The 15,118-nt window shown below is 42.9% G+C and overlaps 1 protein-coding gene across 1 annotated transcript in view; it reads left to right on the top strand.

Annotated features, from left to right (window-relative positions):
- COL13A1 (collagen type XIII alpha 1 chain) overlaps positions 1-14,886 on the top strand; it is a 212,940-nt gene extending 198,054 nt beyond the window's left edge. Inside the window, exons 38-41 of the mRNA XM_027840607.1 lie at positions 1,735-1,770; positions 6,356-6,442; positions 11,159-11,197; positions 14,147-14,886. Of these exons, the coding sequence (XP_027696408.1) occupies positions 1,735-1,770; positions 6,356-6,442; positions 11,159-11,197; positions 14,147-14,149 (165 nt within the window). The 3' untranslated portion in view covers positions 14,150-14,886. The remainder of the gene's footprint in view (positions 1-1,734; positions 1,771-6,355; positions 6,443-11,158; positions 11,198-14,146) is intronic.
- The last annotated feature ends 232 nt before the right edge of the window (positions 14,887-15,118 follow it).

Genomic DNA, 15,118 nt, shown 5'->3' with positions numbered 1-15,118 from the left:
CCCCTGGGTGAGATCTCATCACCTATAAGTCAGTTCTAAACTCAGACTACTAGAAGTCATCCCTCCTGACTCAATCCAATGCATTCAACAAGACAGTCCTGCTTCTCACTCTCATATCCCTTTCATCTCTCCTCCATCAAAACTTTAGGGAACCATCCCAGGGAGAGATTCAGAAAATCCAAGAGCTAGAAAGGAAATTGCCAGCCACAAAGTCCAAACCCTTTCATTTTGCAAAGAGAAACTGAGGCTCAGAGAGCAGTAAAGCCTGAGGTCATACATTAGAAGGTGGCTGGGGAGAGGGGAAATCATGTCTCCTGACCCTGAGACCTAGAATGTGATCATTAACAAGAGGGCCTCACCAGCTCAAAACGACTGATTGACATCTTTTTAAAAATGATTAGAGCCATCAGTGTCTTAACTCACCTTTAAATGGCCAAGCCTCAATAAACCTATGAATTCAGTATTACCAATACCATTAACCTTATTTTACACATAAGGAAACAGAGGCCCATAGAGGTTAAGGTGGCCCAATGCTGCCTAGGGTTACATAGCTAGTAGGTATCAGAGCCAGAATTTGAACCCAAGTCTCTCCTCACTGCAGAGACATCCAGCATTCTTTCTATGACCCCTCACTATGCTGCTTAGTCTTAATTGAAAGAAACCAGGTACTCGATGCTAAGACTTTAATAACTATTTCAGTAGGTCCATGGAAGAAAGCAGCTAAGTGGCACAGTAGATAGAGCCTTGGGCCTGGAGTCAAGAGGACCTTAGTTCAAATCTGACCTCAGACCCTTATTAGCTGTGTGACCCTGGGCAAGTCACTTCACCCAGTTTGCCTCAGTTTTCTCATCTGTAAAATGAGCTGGAGAAGGAAATGGCAAACCACTCCAGTGTCTTTGCCAAGAAAACCCCAAATGGGGTCATGAAGAGTTGGACAGGACTGAACAACAACAAAATGGAGGAAAGCAGAAATAACTTTGTACAGAAATGCTCCCTAGAGCTCCTTAGATTACCCTATACAGCCAGCCACCTACTTCACTTAGAGGAAGGTTCACCCGGTTAGAAGAGACCGTTTACCAAGTTCCAATCCTGGGATTCTTTATTGTTGTCATTGTTTATCCTTCGTCTTTGAAGAGGACCAAAGTATTCTATGGCCAGTCTAGTGGGTCAAGCTGGCCAAGCCATTTTTATGGTGCGGCAGGGCAACCCTACACTTCAGTTTGTCGTTGTCCCACTAGCCAGGTCCAAGGGTAGCCTTTGAGATGAATGGAAAAAAAAACCATTTCGACATGTTTGAGAAGGAGGAGGCAGACAGAATGGCAACATGTGGGCCTCCCTGCCACAGTCATTGGCCTGCTTGCCTTTCGCGTGCTCCAAAGACATGCCCTCAGGGCCAGTTATTCATTCATTTAAATGGACTCACAAAGCCTCAATGAGAGACCACCTGGACAGAGCCCATTTCCCCACCATGGAGCCAGGAAACAAGGGTAGCATTCACAACTCTGCCCATAACTCATCCTATATTTTATAGGTCAATTTACTCAGGCTCTCTTCCCTTTGGTTTCCAGTCTGTAAAATGGGGATAATTAAATTTTCTCCCTGTGCCCCCCCTCCCCTCCAACCCACCTAGAGTTGGATGTCAGTAAAGAGCTTTCAGAAGGTTGGAAGGGAAGGGGCCTGAGGACCATGAAGGGGTTTGCTTGTTAATACGACTCTGTCTCTGATTTATTCTAGGGTTTGCACGGACCACCCGGTGACAAAGGAAACCGGGTGAGTCAGGAGCTGAATTCCTTGTATTTGGTTACTAATGCCTTCAGGATGTGGTGGAATGATCAATTTGAAATGACCCGCCCAAGGAGGAAGTTCAAGTTTCCTTGATAAATCACCCTAAATTAGAGGGATTTCCAGTGAGATGCATAACATTGTAATACATACTGAGATTGGACTCCCAGTGGATACTCAAAAGGATGTGCTCTTAATGCAATATAGGAAGATTCGAGCCCTTCTAACCTTGCGTCTACCGCTCTCTGGCCATGTTGCTTGTAAATAATTATGCTTCAGTATTTCAAGAATCTGTGATTTCATCATCAGTATGAATACTCTCTCTACCTTCCACACCTTAGTAGATGACTTGTTGCCCAAAAAATCCATTTCTTAATAGCCAGCCTCCTGGTGACAAACTTTCCAAGGCTGAGTTTTAGACAACTGACATGTTACTGAGCCTGTTTTCAAAGGCTTAAGAAAACTTTCCAGAGCTGGTGCCCCACTAGCAGGCTTAGAGGGCAACATAGGACAGTGGGAAAGTTGTTGACCCCGGAATCAGAGGAAATGGGTCTGAATCCCACCTCTGACTTTTAGTACTTTTGTGACCTTGGAGAGGTCTCAGTTTCCTCATCTGTAAAATGAAGGAATTTAATTAGATACTCTCTGAGGTCACTTCTAGCCCCAATTCTATGATCTTCAGTATTATGTCTAAATGCATTAATACACTAGACTAAGGTTTTCTAAAATCACAAACAAGCATCAAATTCAATCTGAAACCACTGGCAAGGCTGGGAAGAAATTCCAGGTCAAAGTCTGAGAGTCTAGGTAATTTAAGCAGCAGCCCTTTGTGAAATTACAACTGCAATTCCTCTTAGAGAAACTAGACAGAAAGGTCTAAACCCAGGTGTCCCATCTGGGACCTGCCTAACCCCAGGGTGTGGCCTGTCTGAAATGTTCAGCAAAACAAAAACGTATTTTACCTAGTTAGCCAGCACACATGAACTAGCAGGTTAGTAATTACTTGCCCACCTACATCTTTGTGTATCCAGGGGTCATGCTAACAGGATTGGCTCAATAATTAAAATTATTACTTAAAAATGCATTCAGCCCACACACATATGGATTTCTCATCATGGTGCTCATTCCTGAAAAACCTGGATGCCCTGGTTAAAATAATGAGGCTGTGTTTAGTCTAGGGAAGTGGTGACCTTTCTACCTTTTCCTTAGCCCAGATGACAGAGTCCTAACAGGATAGATGCCCTTCCCAAGAAAGATCAGCCTCTCCCCACTCTCTTATTGTTCCTTCAGTCTATTAGTGTTTTCCTTAGCTCTTGTCGGCTCTCTCTACCCTAGAAGCATGGTGCTCTGCCAAGGCATGGCCCATAGGCACCCACACATATAGCACTGCTCCATCAAGAGATGAACATACACAGATAAATAGATACATAGATAGACAGACAGACACATGATAGGCAGACAGACAGAAAGATGACAGATAGATAGACAGATAGATAGGAATATTTATTAAGTGTTACTGTGTGCCAGGCACTGTGCTAATCACTGGGGATACAAATACAAATAAGACACAGTCTCTAGGACTCAAGCTCCTCAAGGAGCTTACATTCTAATAGGGAAAGGCAACTGGCAGAGCTGGAAAAGAAGTTAAATATCTGACACTGGTAACTACTGTTTGAGGAAGTCCCTCTCATTGTGTAGCTAAGACCGCTGCTTGGCCAGCCCCACTGGCTGCTCAGCTAGTCTGCTGGCAGGTCCCTGATAGCATTAATGCATGTGATGGGGCAATATAGACGCTGTCTTTTTCTTTCCATTGCCAATAAAGATGAATTCGATTCCCTTTCAATTCAGTAAATATTTACACAGTGCCTGTAAATTGGTGTCTCATCACAAACAATGCAGAGTTGGTTCTGTCAATGCTGGCCATTAATAGGGACAGGGGAGGAGGAAAGAAGGGAGGTAGCCTGTGTGGTGCATATGACCCTAGATTCAGAGCTAGGAGGGACCTTGGAGACCATCTAACGCAACCACCTCATTTCACAGATAAGGAAACTGAGCCTCAGAGAGGTTAAGTGAGGTTAAGCCCAGGGTCACACAGCTACTTAGTCATCAGAGTCAGGATTTGAGTCCTAATCTCCCTGGCTCCAATTCCAGCATTCTACCCACTGCACCAGACTGCCCATCTTCAGCCTTCCTCCCACTCCACCAAGACATAACTGTCGGAAACAGAATCAGTGTTTCAGGCAAGATGGGAAATTAGAATTTCCTGTGGGCAAAGTCACAAAGACTTTATGGTTCCAAGCAAATACGATCATTCCAACCACAGTTTGGCTTATTAACATCATTTCTATCTCCTTTCTTTTGAGTTTGGGTTTCACTTAATTGTTATTGCTATGGCTAAATTACTCATACTAACTTCCTTTAACTCTTTCTGTTGGTTTGAGGTCAGAGTGAGCCATGGAAGTCGTGATTCAAGAGCTTCATAGGCAGCCACGTGGGGATAGCAAAGATCAGGCAATATTGGTCAGAGAAGCCAGGGATAAAGCTGTTACTCCACCTTGTCAAAGATGGTGCTGGAGGTAGAGATGCAATGGAGGTGAAATTCATGAAATAGTTATTAATGAACTAGACAATGATGGCCCATAGAGGGAATGCTTTCTCTTTACTGTCTTAGAATTTGACAGTGGCCTTTCCTCCCCTCTTTGCAAATTAGGAATGGCTTATTTAACAAAAAGAAAGTCTGGAAAATAGTAGGAAATTGCTCTGGCCTTCATCTGAAAGTTCTATAAAGAATCCACTGACGTTCTCCAAAGACAGTACTTCTAAATCACTTAAAAGTGTCCTTTTTAGCCCCCAAGTTTAGCCATCAGCTCTTAATTTTCTTTGCTGGGCTGGATAGATCATGGGGCTGATCCAAGTCAGGAAGATTCTGATGTTCATGTGATTTGATGAAAGTCCAGCCTAAGAAATGATGTTCTTTTCCTCTCTATTAATTCAATTAAATTCAGTAAGTATTTTTAAGTACCTACTATGTGCCAGGCCCTGAGGTTACCAAGACAGAAATTAAACATTCCCTGCCCTCAAAGAGCTAACATTCTACCAAAAAAATTTTTCAAAGATAGTTCTTGGTCCTCTTAAGAAAGTCACAATGGTCATTCTAAGACTCAATGCCAAGATTATTAACATTTTCCAGATAGGACAGACATCAGACAAACATAATCATGTCCCATTCCTAAATTGCAGTTGTATAAACATCATCTGTCTTCTCTACCCAGAAGTTCTCTAGGAATTTGGCCCACGTGCAGTTTTTAGTTTGGGAAATGTCTGAGAAAGGAACAACATCTTTTGCCTAAAAATGGTGGTGGCAAACACACTGGTGTAGATGCCATGGTGTAGCCTTTGAATCACCCTACAGAAAAAGTCAGATGGTCATTCATCCAAGCTAAGCCAGTCACTTTCCAAAATGCTCCATCTGGCATGTGGAACATGTGCTGTGTGTTTGGTTCTTATTTCTACAGGCCCCTCTTGTCCCCTTACCTCTGTCCCTGCTGCCTTTTTTTTTTTTTTTTGGCCTGGATCTTCCTTCCTCTTCCTTCTATATCCCTGGAGACTTTTTTTTCCCTGTAGACAATTTCTCCCAGTCATATCCCTTTCCCATCCATTCTTTTTCCAATTTTGAGTTTATTTTATCTAAACTCTTTTATTTTCCACTTTTTTTTTAGACATCTCTGTTGCTTGATTTTATTTGTACCTTCTAACCCTGCCACATGCTGAATAAAACCCTCTCTTTGACCAATCCTCTTTCATCTCATTTTATGTAACTCTGAGGGTTTGGGAGGAGGTGAGTTGGGAAATTTTCTATTTTCTGTAAATGGGTCTTTAAAATACCCCCAGTTCTAAGATGATTTCCTCTTTCTATAGAAGTTAAGACCTCCTAGCTCCTCTATTAAAAGCAAGAGTTTGACATGTAGTCACCCCTAAGCTGCTCACATATGTTTTATCCCTTTCATTGATTACCTATGATCAATTTCCACCCTCAGTCTAGGTGCTCCCTAGAGCACCCCCACCCATGTTGGGAAATACAAGCTCATTTGCAAGAGTACCCTGAGTCAAACATCACTAAGAGACAACTAGCCACCAGTAAAAGTAAGAGCTGGTTGAGGGTGAATTGCCATCAGATGAAGCATCACAGGATGCAGACACCCCAGAAAGAAGTGGCTCCATGGCCAGTCTTACCCTTTAGAACATGCTGCATAGACACAGCATAGAGAATGGCAAGATCGACCTTGGACAGCCCCTACCCTCCATCACCAACCCAAAGCCCTACTACCTCCTCTGATCCCCTTAGGGACACACACACACACACACACACACACCCCTATACACTTGCAGATGCCCACAGTTGATATCTACATCCCTACAGAAACTATATTAATTAGGAGGGTCTATTTTTTTAAAATTTTTTTTTCTGGTTTTCTGTTTTATTTTGTATCTTTCTGTCTCTAACTTTGATACAATGGATGATCCTAAAGCTTTGATATTATTTTTCTTTCTTGGCCTGAACCATTATTTACAGGGGGAGAGGGGGAAGAAAGGCTCTAGGGGGCCTAAAGGGGATAAGGGAGACCAAGGAGCACCTGGATTAGATGCCCCCTGTCCATTGGTATGTTCTAATTTAATGGCTTGTATTTGTGGTTTCTTGTTTGTTTGTTTGTTTTTTCCTTGAGGTTCACAAATTGGGAAGAAAGAAGGAAAACTCAGCTTAGAATGTGAAATGATTAATCACAGCCCTGGTGCCAAAGTTCCTCTGTTATGCTAAGGGCTAGAGGAATTCTGGATGCTGTTGGTTTGGGCTCAGAGCCACAGCACACAAAATTCTGGTTAAAATCCCTTTCTTTTCAGCAGCTTCATAAATAAAGTGCTAGAGGGGTGGAAGCCAGGAGGAAAGGGATTGACCAACAGAAGTCCCATGCTTTCAGCCAGGGCTGACTTTGGGAGCTCGAGTAACAGCTGCCAATGATGGAGTTGCCCTTCTTTGTTTCTTTACCACCTCCAGTCAACTACCAACCAATCTGGGTCCTCACTTGGTCTGGATACACAGGACACTAGGGTTCAGCTCCCCAGGTAGATGATCTGTCTCAAACCTTGCTAGGATAAAAGCCAGCCAGGGAGTTACTTCACTCAGCCTGCTTCCTTCTGCTTACAGCAAGGGTAGTCTCAGCACCCAAAGAGTTGGCAATAGAGACCAAGATTCTTAAAGGGGAAAGGTCTTTTATGACTATTAGAAAAAATAGGCCAATATTTATCAGGAGTCCCCCAAATCGATCAGTCAATCAGTCAACAATTTGTTGAGCTTAAAAGCTTTCTCCACCCTGTATCAAGATACTCTTCAATGCAATTCAGTGAACATTTTCTAAGTTACCTACTGTGTGCAAGACTCTAGGCATATAAAGATTACAAAACCATGCAGTCCTGCCCTTAAGGGACTTCTAATCTAATTGTAATTATAATTTTTCATTAAAATTCTGTTAAGGTATTGGACCAGGTTTATCCATGATAGGAGTGAAGATGAGAGAAAAATCAAGATCTTTCCTGAGTCTGCTTTCCCAGGGCTTAGACACTGAATTTCTCAAAAATCAAAGGACCAGTCATAGTTATGTTGGGGAGATTTGCCCCCAAATCTTGGCTCCTGGGTGTGGCATCTCTAGTGTCTTATGTCCTGGCCAGGAGAGGACGGGGCCTCTCCTCCACTGGGAAGGAGCTGGCCATCTCTGACCCAAATAATCATCGTGGTTGATTTTGTGAACAGGGACATCGAGGTTTTAAAGGAGAGAAGGGGGAGCCGGGGTTACCAGGGCTGGACGGACTGGATGCCCCGTGCCCATTGGTATGGCATTACCTTCCCTTTCCTGCTTGGTTTCTCTTGGCTTTCATGGACCTTCCTCCTGCATGCCTCCTCCATCCCTCCATCATTACCTGCTTCCTAACAACCCCAGACATGGGGCTCTTATTGCTTGGATCTGCCTCTCTGATGGATATTTAGCCTTTCCTTGTCTTCCTTTGGCTTTCTCTTCTGGACCATGTGACCTGAAATTGTGAGTTAACACTGGACATACTTCCTCTTCCCACCCACACCTTTCACTTAAAGAGTAATAAATGTAGGCCTTGACTATAAGCTGGCTAACTTCCAGACATTGCAACAAGATTAACAAATTTGCCATGCTGGGCAAGTCCACAGAAACAGCGGACCATGGGTACAGCACTGGAAGGGACCTTAAAGACTATCTCATCCAAACCCCTCATTTTACAGATGAGGAAACTGAGCCCCAGAGAGGTTAAGTGACTTAAAATTAGAGGATCATAGATCCAGAGTAGGAAGAGCCCTCAAGCCCCATCGAGTCCAACACCTTCATTTTACAGATGAGGAAACTGAGGTCCAGAGGGTTGAGTAACTCACCCAACATCACACAAGTGGTAAGCATCAGAGGGGGCATTTGAATCCACATCCTCTGACTCAAAGGCCAGTGCTCTCCTCCACTGTGCCCTGATGCCTTACTTCTAATAGTTGAGGTTATTTCTCTACTCTCACTTGGCTTCATCCTAATAATAAGTCACATTTCCATAGCACTTTAAGGCTTACAAAATGTTTCTCTTATGACCACCCTGAGTTAAGGAAGGCAAGTTTTATTGCCCCTATTTTATAGATGAGGAACCCAGTGCTCCGAGAGGTTACGTTATTTGCCAAGAGTCACACAGCTAGAAAGCAGAAGAGTGGGGGCTGGGTCTCCTGGCTCCAAGTCCAATTTTCATTCTCCCCTCCCCCACACTGCCTCTCTGATTTCTGATCCTCCCCTGTGTCCCCAGCATAATTCTGCAAGTTCAGTCTTTCCTGCGGGGTTATGGAATAGCTTAAGAGTTCCTACAGCCCAGATTGTGCCTGAGACAATTGGTGCCAATCACCCTTGCCTTGGTTATACCCTAATCTGGTGCTAACTCATTCTCCAAAATCTAGAAACAGGCCAGCCAGTTAAAAATACTCTAGTCTGAGATAACAAAAAGGGATTCACCCTCTTTGATTGAAGTCAAGAACATCCCATAAGACCTGCCTCTTTTCTCCCCTTGTCCCCAGATTGCCTTCCTTTTGAAGAGTTTGGTTCACCATTGAATACCCTCGGCAATAGTACCAGGGGAAGGACAAAGCTACAGAGAATAGTTAAGAGAGATAAGAAAGGAAAGCAGAAAGCAATAAAGGAGTCTTTAGGACAGGATAAAAGAGTATATTGTATTCTCCCCAGTCTGATAAGTTGTTTCTCTAGACAGCTAGGTGGTGGAGCAAGCTTACAGTTAGGAAGACCTGAGTTCAAATCTGGCTTCAGACACTAGTTGTATGACCCTGGGCAAGTCACTTAACCTCTGCCTCAGTTTCCTTATCTGTCAAATGAGGATAATAATAGCACTTACCTCTCAGGGTGCTTGTGAGGCTCAAATGATATAATAATTGTGAAGTGCTTAGCACAGTGCCTGGCACATAGTAGGTGCTATATAAATGTTAGCTATTACCAGTATTATTAATATTATCTAGGCATCACAATGCTAGCCCCTGTTCTTCACCCTTTTGCACCTAACTATGCCTGTGCCAAGGAAGCTCCTACCTCTTTCTCAATGTCACAAGTAGGTATGGAGATTTTGATGGTCTTTTCATTCCACCTGGTTCAATAAGCCAGGGTTAGAACCTTTGACTGGCCTGGTCTCATTCCATTTGATCATCCCCTGCCCTCCCCCCATATATATACACAGACCCAATCCTGCATGATCAATTTCAGATGGGAGACATCTTCAAATGCAGATGATTGTCAGGAATGGGGAAGGTGTACCAACGATACTTTTACAGCGCATGTTTCTTAGAGCCCATGTGTGAAGTCACTGCTATAAGAGTTCAGAAACCTTTCAGGCTGGGGAACTGAGTGAGCATGAGCCCTTTCTCGGATCCCCCATTCTGCTAAACCCTGAGCATGTAGCATGCCAACTAACATTTCTCCATAGGGAATTTTTCCATCTCTCCCACAAGCCCCCATCAATAACCAGCAAGGGCCCTTTCCTCTGCCAAACTCACCTGCCACAAACTCTTCCTATGACTCCCCAGGTCATCTTTGGATCTGCAAGTCATAACTCCCCAACCCCCTTGCTCCTGTCCACACACCTAACATTTCATTTCGCTCTGTCCTGAGCTCTACATCACATCACTCCTCCCATCACTGGTGTACCAATGGGAATGCCACTCTGGCCAGTGGTGGCTCCTTTTCCTGTGGAAGAGTCCGAGTTCATGTTGTTTCCGAAACCCTACCTATCAAAGGGTAGTGAGGATGACTCCTCGAAACAACTATGCCCGATCTTCTCCTTCTTCCTCCTCCCTCAAAAACAAATCAAATTGAGAAAATGTTATCACAAAGAGGTGTTTTCCCCCAATAACATCTGTAGAAATGTTGCCTTTCCCCTTTGCTACTTTTAGTGCTTTCGTATTTGTTGTTCTTGTCATGGGTTTTTTAAATTATAATTATCATCTGAAGCATGCTACCCACCTCTTGACAGATAGGGGTTGGACTTAAGATGCAAAATGAGACATATTTTTCGGACATGGCCAGTATGGGAATTTGTTTTGCTTGATTATGCATATTTGTTATGAGGGTTTTGTTTTATTGGCAGATGGGGAGGTGGGAGGGTGAGAAAAAGAGATTTTTGTTTGTTGAAAATATTAAATTTAAAAATAATAGGAAAGGTAAGAGAAAGAAAAATAGATTTTGTTAAATGAAAATAATTAAATTTAAATTTTAAATGATCATTATCATTATTAGGATAATAAGATACCTAATCCTGGAGCTTTCCACCATTATAAAACTTGTTAATGAAGGTCCACCACTAATTCCATGAGGAGCATTGAACACTAGGTTCCACTAATTGCATTTGAGTGAAATTGATGAGAACCAATGGCTCCCACCCAACTGATCCCATCCTTTAAGAGACTCCCATCCCAAGAGAGACCTGAGGCTAGCCATCATCTCCTTTGTAGATTCTGGCCAGACCTGTGGATGGGCCAAGTGCCAAGGGAGGTAGAGTAACCTAAAGTCACTTACTAGATCTTTCACTTAGGGCGCCCAAATCCCCACTTCCACACAGAAGCCCTAGGCTCCCACTGAACCCAGGAGACCAAACCACCTAGAACATCCACCTTTAAGCCAGCAGCAGAGAAAAGAAATAAAGCAAAATGTTGTTTAGTCCCATCCTAACCAGCCTCAAATATAGGTTGCAGATGCCCAAGGTTATTAAACTTTTCCTACTTGCCTAAGAGTCTGAGCCCTACTTTTGTCCTTCTCCATTACAGGGGGAAGATGGTTTGCCAGTCCAGGGCTGCTGGAATAAGGTAGGGTTTCCTGATGGCCTGCAGTGCATTGGTGGGATATGTGCACTTGGAGATGTCTTCCCAACAGTGAACACACACACACACACACACACACACACACACACACACATATCCCTGTACATGTTCTATAGACATATAAGCAAACCCAGCTCAGCAGAACAGCCACCCACCATGCATTGTTACCATTCCTCGAGCACTCAGGATGCATTCTTTTTCATTCTTATTGTTATCTCCTGTTTTTATATCACCTTCATTTGCAGATAAATATGTTCTTCTCAAACCTCTCCCTCCCCTCTTTTCACTACCCAGCAAGTCATTTCAAGATATATTTTTAGATAATTCCTTCTTTGGCATCCAGGTAGCTCTAATTCATGGGGTTTCCACACCAATAAGGTTCATCTATTCAGTTCAGATTCATGCTGCACTTTTTCTCCAAGGAGTTCTTAGAGATACTTATAAATTGGTTATTAATTAACTGTTAATCCTCAGAGTAGCATGTAAGGTCACCTAAACCATTTTACCTCTTCCTGGCAGTTGCTACTCAAATTAAAATAAGCCTTAGCCCTTGGTGAGTGGATTTTAAGTGGGGTTAGAATCAGGAGAGAAGTGACTTAAAATCTTGGCTCTGAAACTGTATGAGCCTAGGTATATCAAGTCAGCCTCAGTTTCCTCATCTGTAAAATAGGAATAATAATTCTTACCAAAAAAAAATCCCTCTCTGGGCTATTGTGGGCTGTTTATTGCAAAAGAAATGGGAGTCACTCTGCTTATAGAGTGTTCCCTAACCCGTGGACAGCAATTAACTAGAATTTAGAGTTAGATAAGACCTTTGAGATCACCTGATCCAACTTTCTCGTTTTCACAGAGGAGAGAAACTGGGGTCTAGAATGGTAAACTTCCTTGCCCCAGAACACACAGCCAGTAAGTAAAAGAACTAGAATTCAAACCCAGGCCCTCTGCCTCCAATCCCAGTGCTCCTTCTACTATACCATGCTAATTCTAATTCTGGGGTCAGCAGGCTCTGCTCCAGCCTGCTCCCTCTGATTCAGAGGCATTTCTTGCAGGGGGAAGGAGTTCTGGGCAGGGGTGACTGGGACAACCCTTGCTCACAGTTCATGGGGCAGCCATTTGCCATCTCTTCACCTGTACACAACAATCCACTCAAGGTCATCATAGTCATTGTTCTTCCCACATCCCCCAGTGAGGTGATGGCTTCAGACAAAAATATTTTAATGTAACCCATTTGGATAAAAATCCAAATTGACAACCCAGCCTCCATGATGGCCAAGTCAAAGAATAAGAAGAGGGAGTCCTTGTTCCCAAGGATTTCAGAAGCTCATCTTGGTCACCATCAATGGGAATAAGTCTATTTCAGGCTAATCTCAGGATGCGGAGCCTGAGGACACAGTGGCCAGGGCTTTAAGCTACAGCTGCTAAACTCCCTCACCTCCCCCAATCAGGAGTAGAGAGTAATCCAACAAACATCCATTAAGCCCCAACTGTGTACAGATTAGCTGCTAGGTGTTAGAGGAGATATAAAATGTACTTAAGACTTGACCCCAGGGGCAGCTAGGTGGCGCAGTGGATAGAGCACCGACCCTGGAGTCAAGAGGACCTGAGTTCAAATGTGATCTAAGACACATGATACTCACTAGCTGTGTGATCCTGGGCAAGTCACTTAACCCCAAATGCCTTGCCAAAAAAAAAACAAAAACAAAAACCAAGACTTGACCCTTGTTTTCAAAGAGACTACAATCTAATAGAGGGATAGGAAACAAACATATTCATCAATAAATTCAACAAAAAGCATTTATTAAATATCTGCCATGTGGGAGGTACTGTGTTAGGTGCTGGGGATTCAAAGATATGTTCTAGACCTTATTCTCCAAGAGCTTACCTCCTCATTAAAGGAGGGGGCAATAATAACTAACTTTGAACAAATAGAAACAGCAAAGTGTAGTGTGTAGAGCTGGCTTTAGAGCCAGGAAGACCTGGATTCAAGTCTTGCATCTGACATATACTGGCTTTGTGACCCTGGGCAAGTCACTACAATTCTGAGTGTTCTAGGCACCATGTTTTTGCATTTCTTTGTATCTCCAGCTCTTGGCACATTGCCTGGCACATAGTAAGAATTTAATAAATGCTTGTCAACCAGCCTACTGAGTAGGCAGCTCTGTAATACTAAAAGATACAGAGAAAGTTCCAGCCTCCTTTGGTAGAGCAAGTTCCCTCCCCCAAAAGTTGCCTCTATCAATGGAATCGCAGGTCTGGTCTGTATCCTAATCTCCATAGTTATCTTGCTGTCACACAATAACACACAATCTCCTATGACAAATGCATTCTAGAGTTACAACAATTATCAATGAGCTCCTAGGACTAAGACCTAGGTGGCTGAAAGAAGGTTCCCTGGAAGGGGTGATATTTGAGCTGAATTTTAAAAGGAAAGGGAGCCCAGGGCAGGTTATGCCTGGGGCTATTATCTTCAGCATCTTAGATTTAGTTGTGCCCACTAAAAGATGGATGATGTAAGACAAGCATCCACATTGCCTTCTGATAGAGGTTCCTAAGACTGCCTCTCGTGGCTGGAGAATGGGGTTAACCAGCTTGGTTGGGAATCTCACTAGGGTGTGGGGGAGACAAATCCATTTCCAGGGGTCAGAAGATCTGGGGGAGACAAGATGTGCCCTTATGGAACAACTAACTGTCCTAAGTCTTAGCTAGAGAGTCACAAAAACATGTATTATGTCCAGAGCTTTGTATGGAGACAGAATGGGGCAGTCAAAGGATATTAAGGATCCTGGGAGTCCTGGTCCTAGGGAAGCCTATAGTTTAACAAGAAATCATTCTGAGTCTTCCTGCCATCATAAAATGGGATCCCAGCCTTACCCATATTTGAAACAAGCCAAGGACTTGACATTGAAACTAACCTGCATCTGTTTTCTCTTGCAGTGATGGCCCTAACCTTGGATTGGCCTGTGTGTGTGTTTGTACATAGGATATTTATTTTTATACAGTTTTCTCTTTTTGGAAATGCCAGACCTTATGATGCATCTTTTACAGATTATCCCCCACAAAAAAAGCACCCTGCATTTTTGTACAGAAATTATTGAACATTCCATTCCCCTTCCTGTCTCCAAGATTTTTTGGTATAATTCTTTGTCCATGATGCACGTTTTGTTTGTGAGCACAGCTTCAATGTTTGCATGATATTTGTGCACCCTCGTTAATTAACTGTTGGAGTTTTAATAAATTATTGCATTACCGGGCCAAAGGGAGCTGTCCAGCACCAAAGTGCTGGCTAGTTCATGAGTGAGTCCAGAGAAATAATATGAAGGTCAATGGTATTTGCCACGCCAGGCATGCAGGAGAATATTTTAAACACATGGAATTTTCATTATTAAAAATGGAACATGATAACTTCTGATCCTTTTTGGTCATTAAATATATCAAGAGGCCTGTTTTTAAAAACATATAAAAAATAGCACACCCACATATCTCTGTAATCTGAAGTGCTATTGCTTTTGTCAACAAATCAAAATCAACAACCATGTATTAAACACCTTTTGTGTTAAAGCACTATTCTAGGCACTGTGGAAGATAGAAGATTTAGATGTAATATAGTTCAAGCCTCAATGGAGCTTATAGTCTAACTGAAGGATGTAACACAAACCAATCATAACACACCATTAAACGTGATAAGTACAATAGAAACTGGTCTATGTGAAGTCTGAAGGGAAAAGGTCAATACCAACTGGGCAACAGAGAAAGGTTCCCAAATAAGGTATCAGGCTTTGAAGGATAGGTAAGAATCATCAGATGAAAAAAGAAAGAGAAAAGACATTTCAGGAAGAGAGAGCAATTTTCAAATGCATAGTTCAAATACATAGTTCAGATGGAAATATGCTACTGTGGTATTTTCTA

This window comes from Vombatus ursinus, unplaced genomic scaffold (genome assembly GCF_900497805.2).
Source record: "Vombatus ursinus unplaced genomic scaffold, bare-nosed wombat genome assembly UNPS02014847.1, whole genome shotgun sequence".
Classification (NCBI taxonomy): Eukaryota; Metazoa; Chordata; class Mammalia; order Diprotodontia; family Vombatidae; genus Vombatus; species Vombatus ursinus.
Note: the sequence above shows the minus strand (reverse complement) of the source record. Positions and strands in the feature narration are given on the sequence as shown.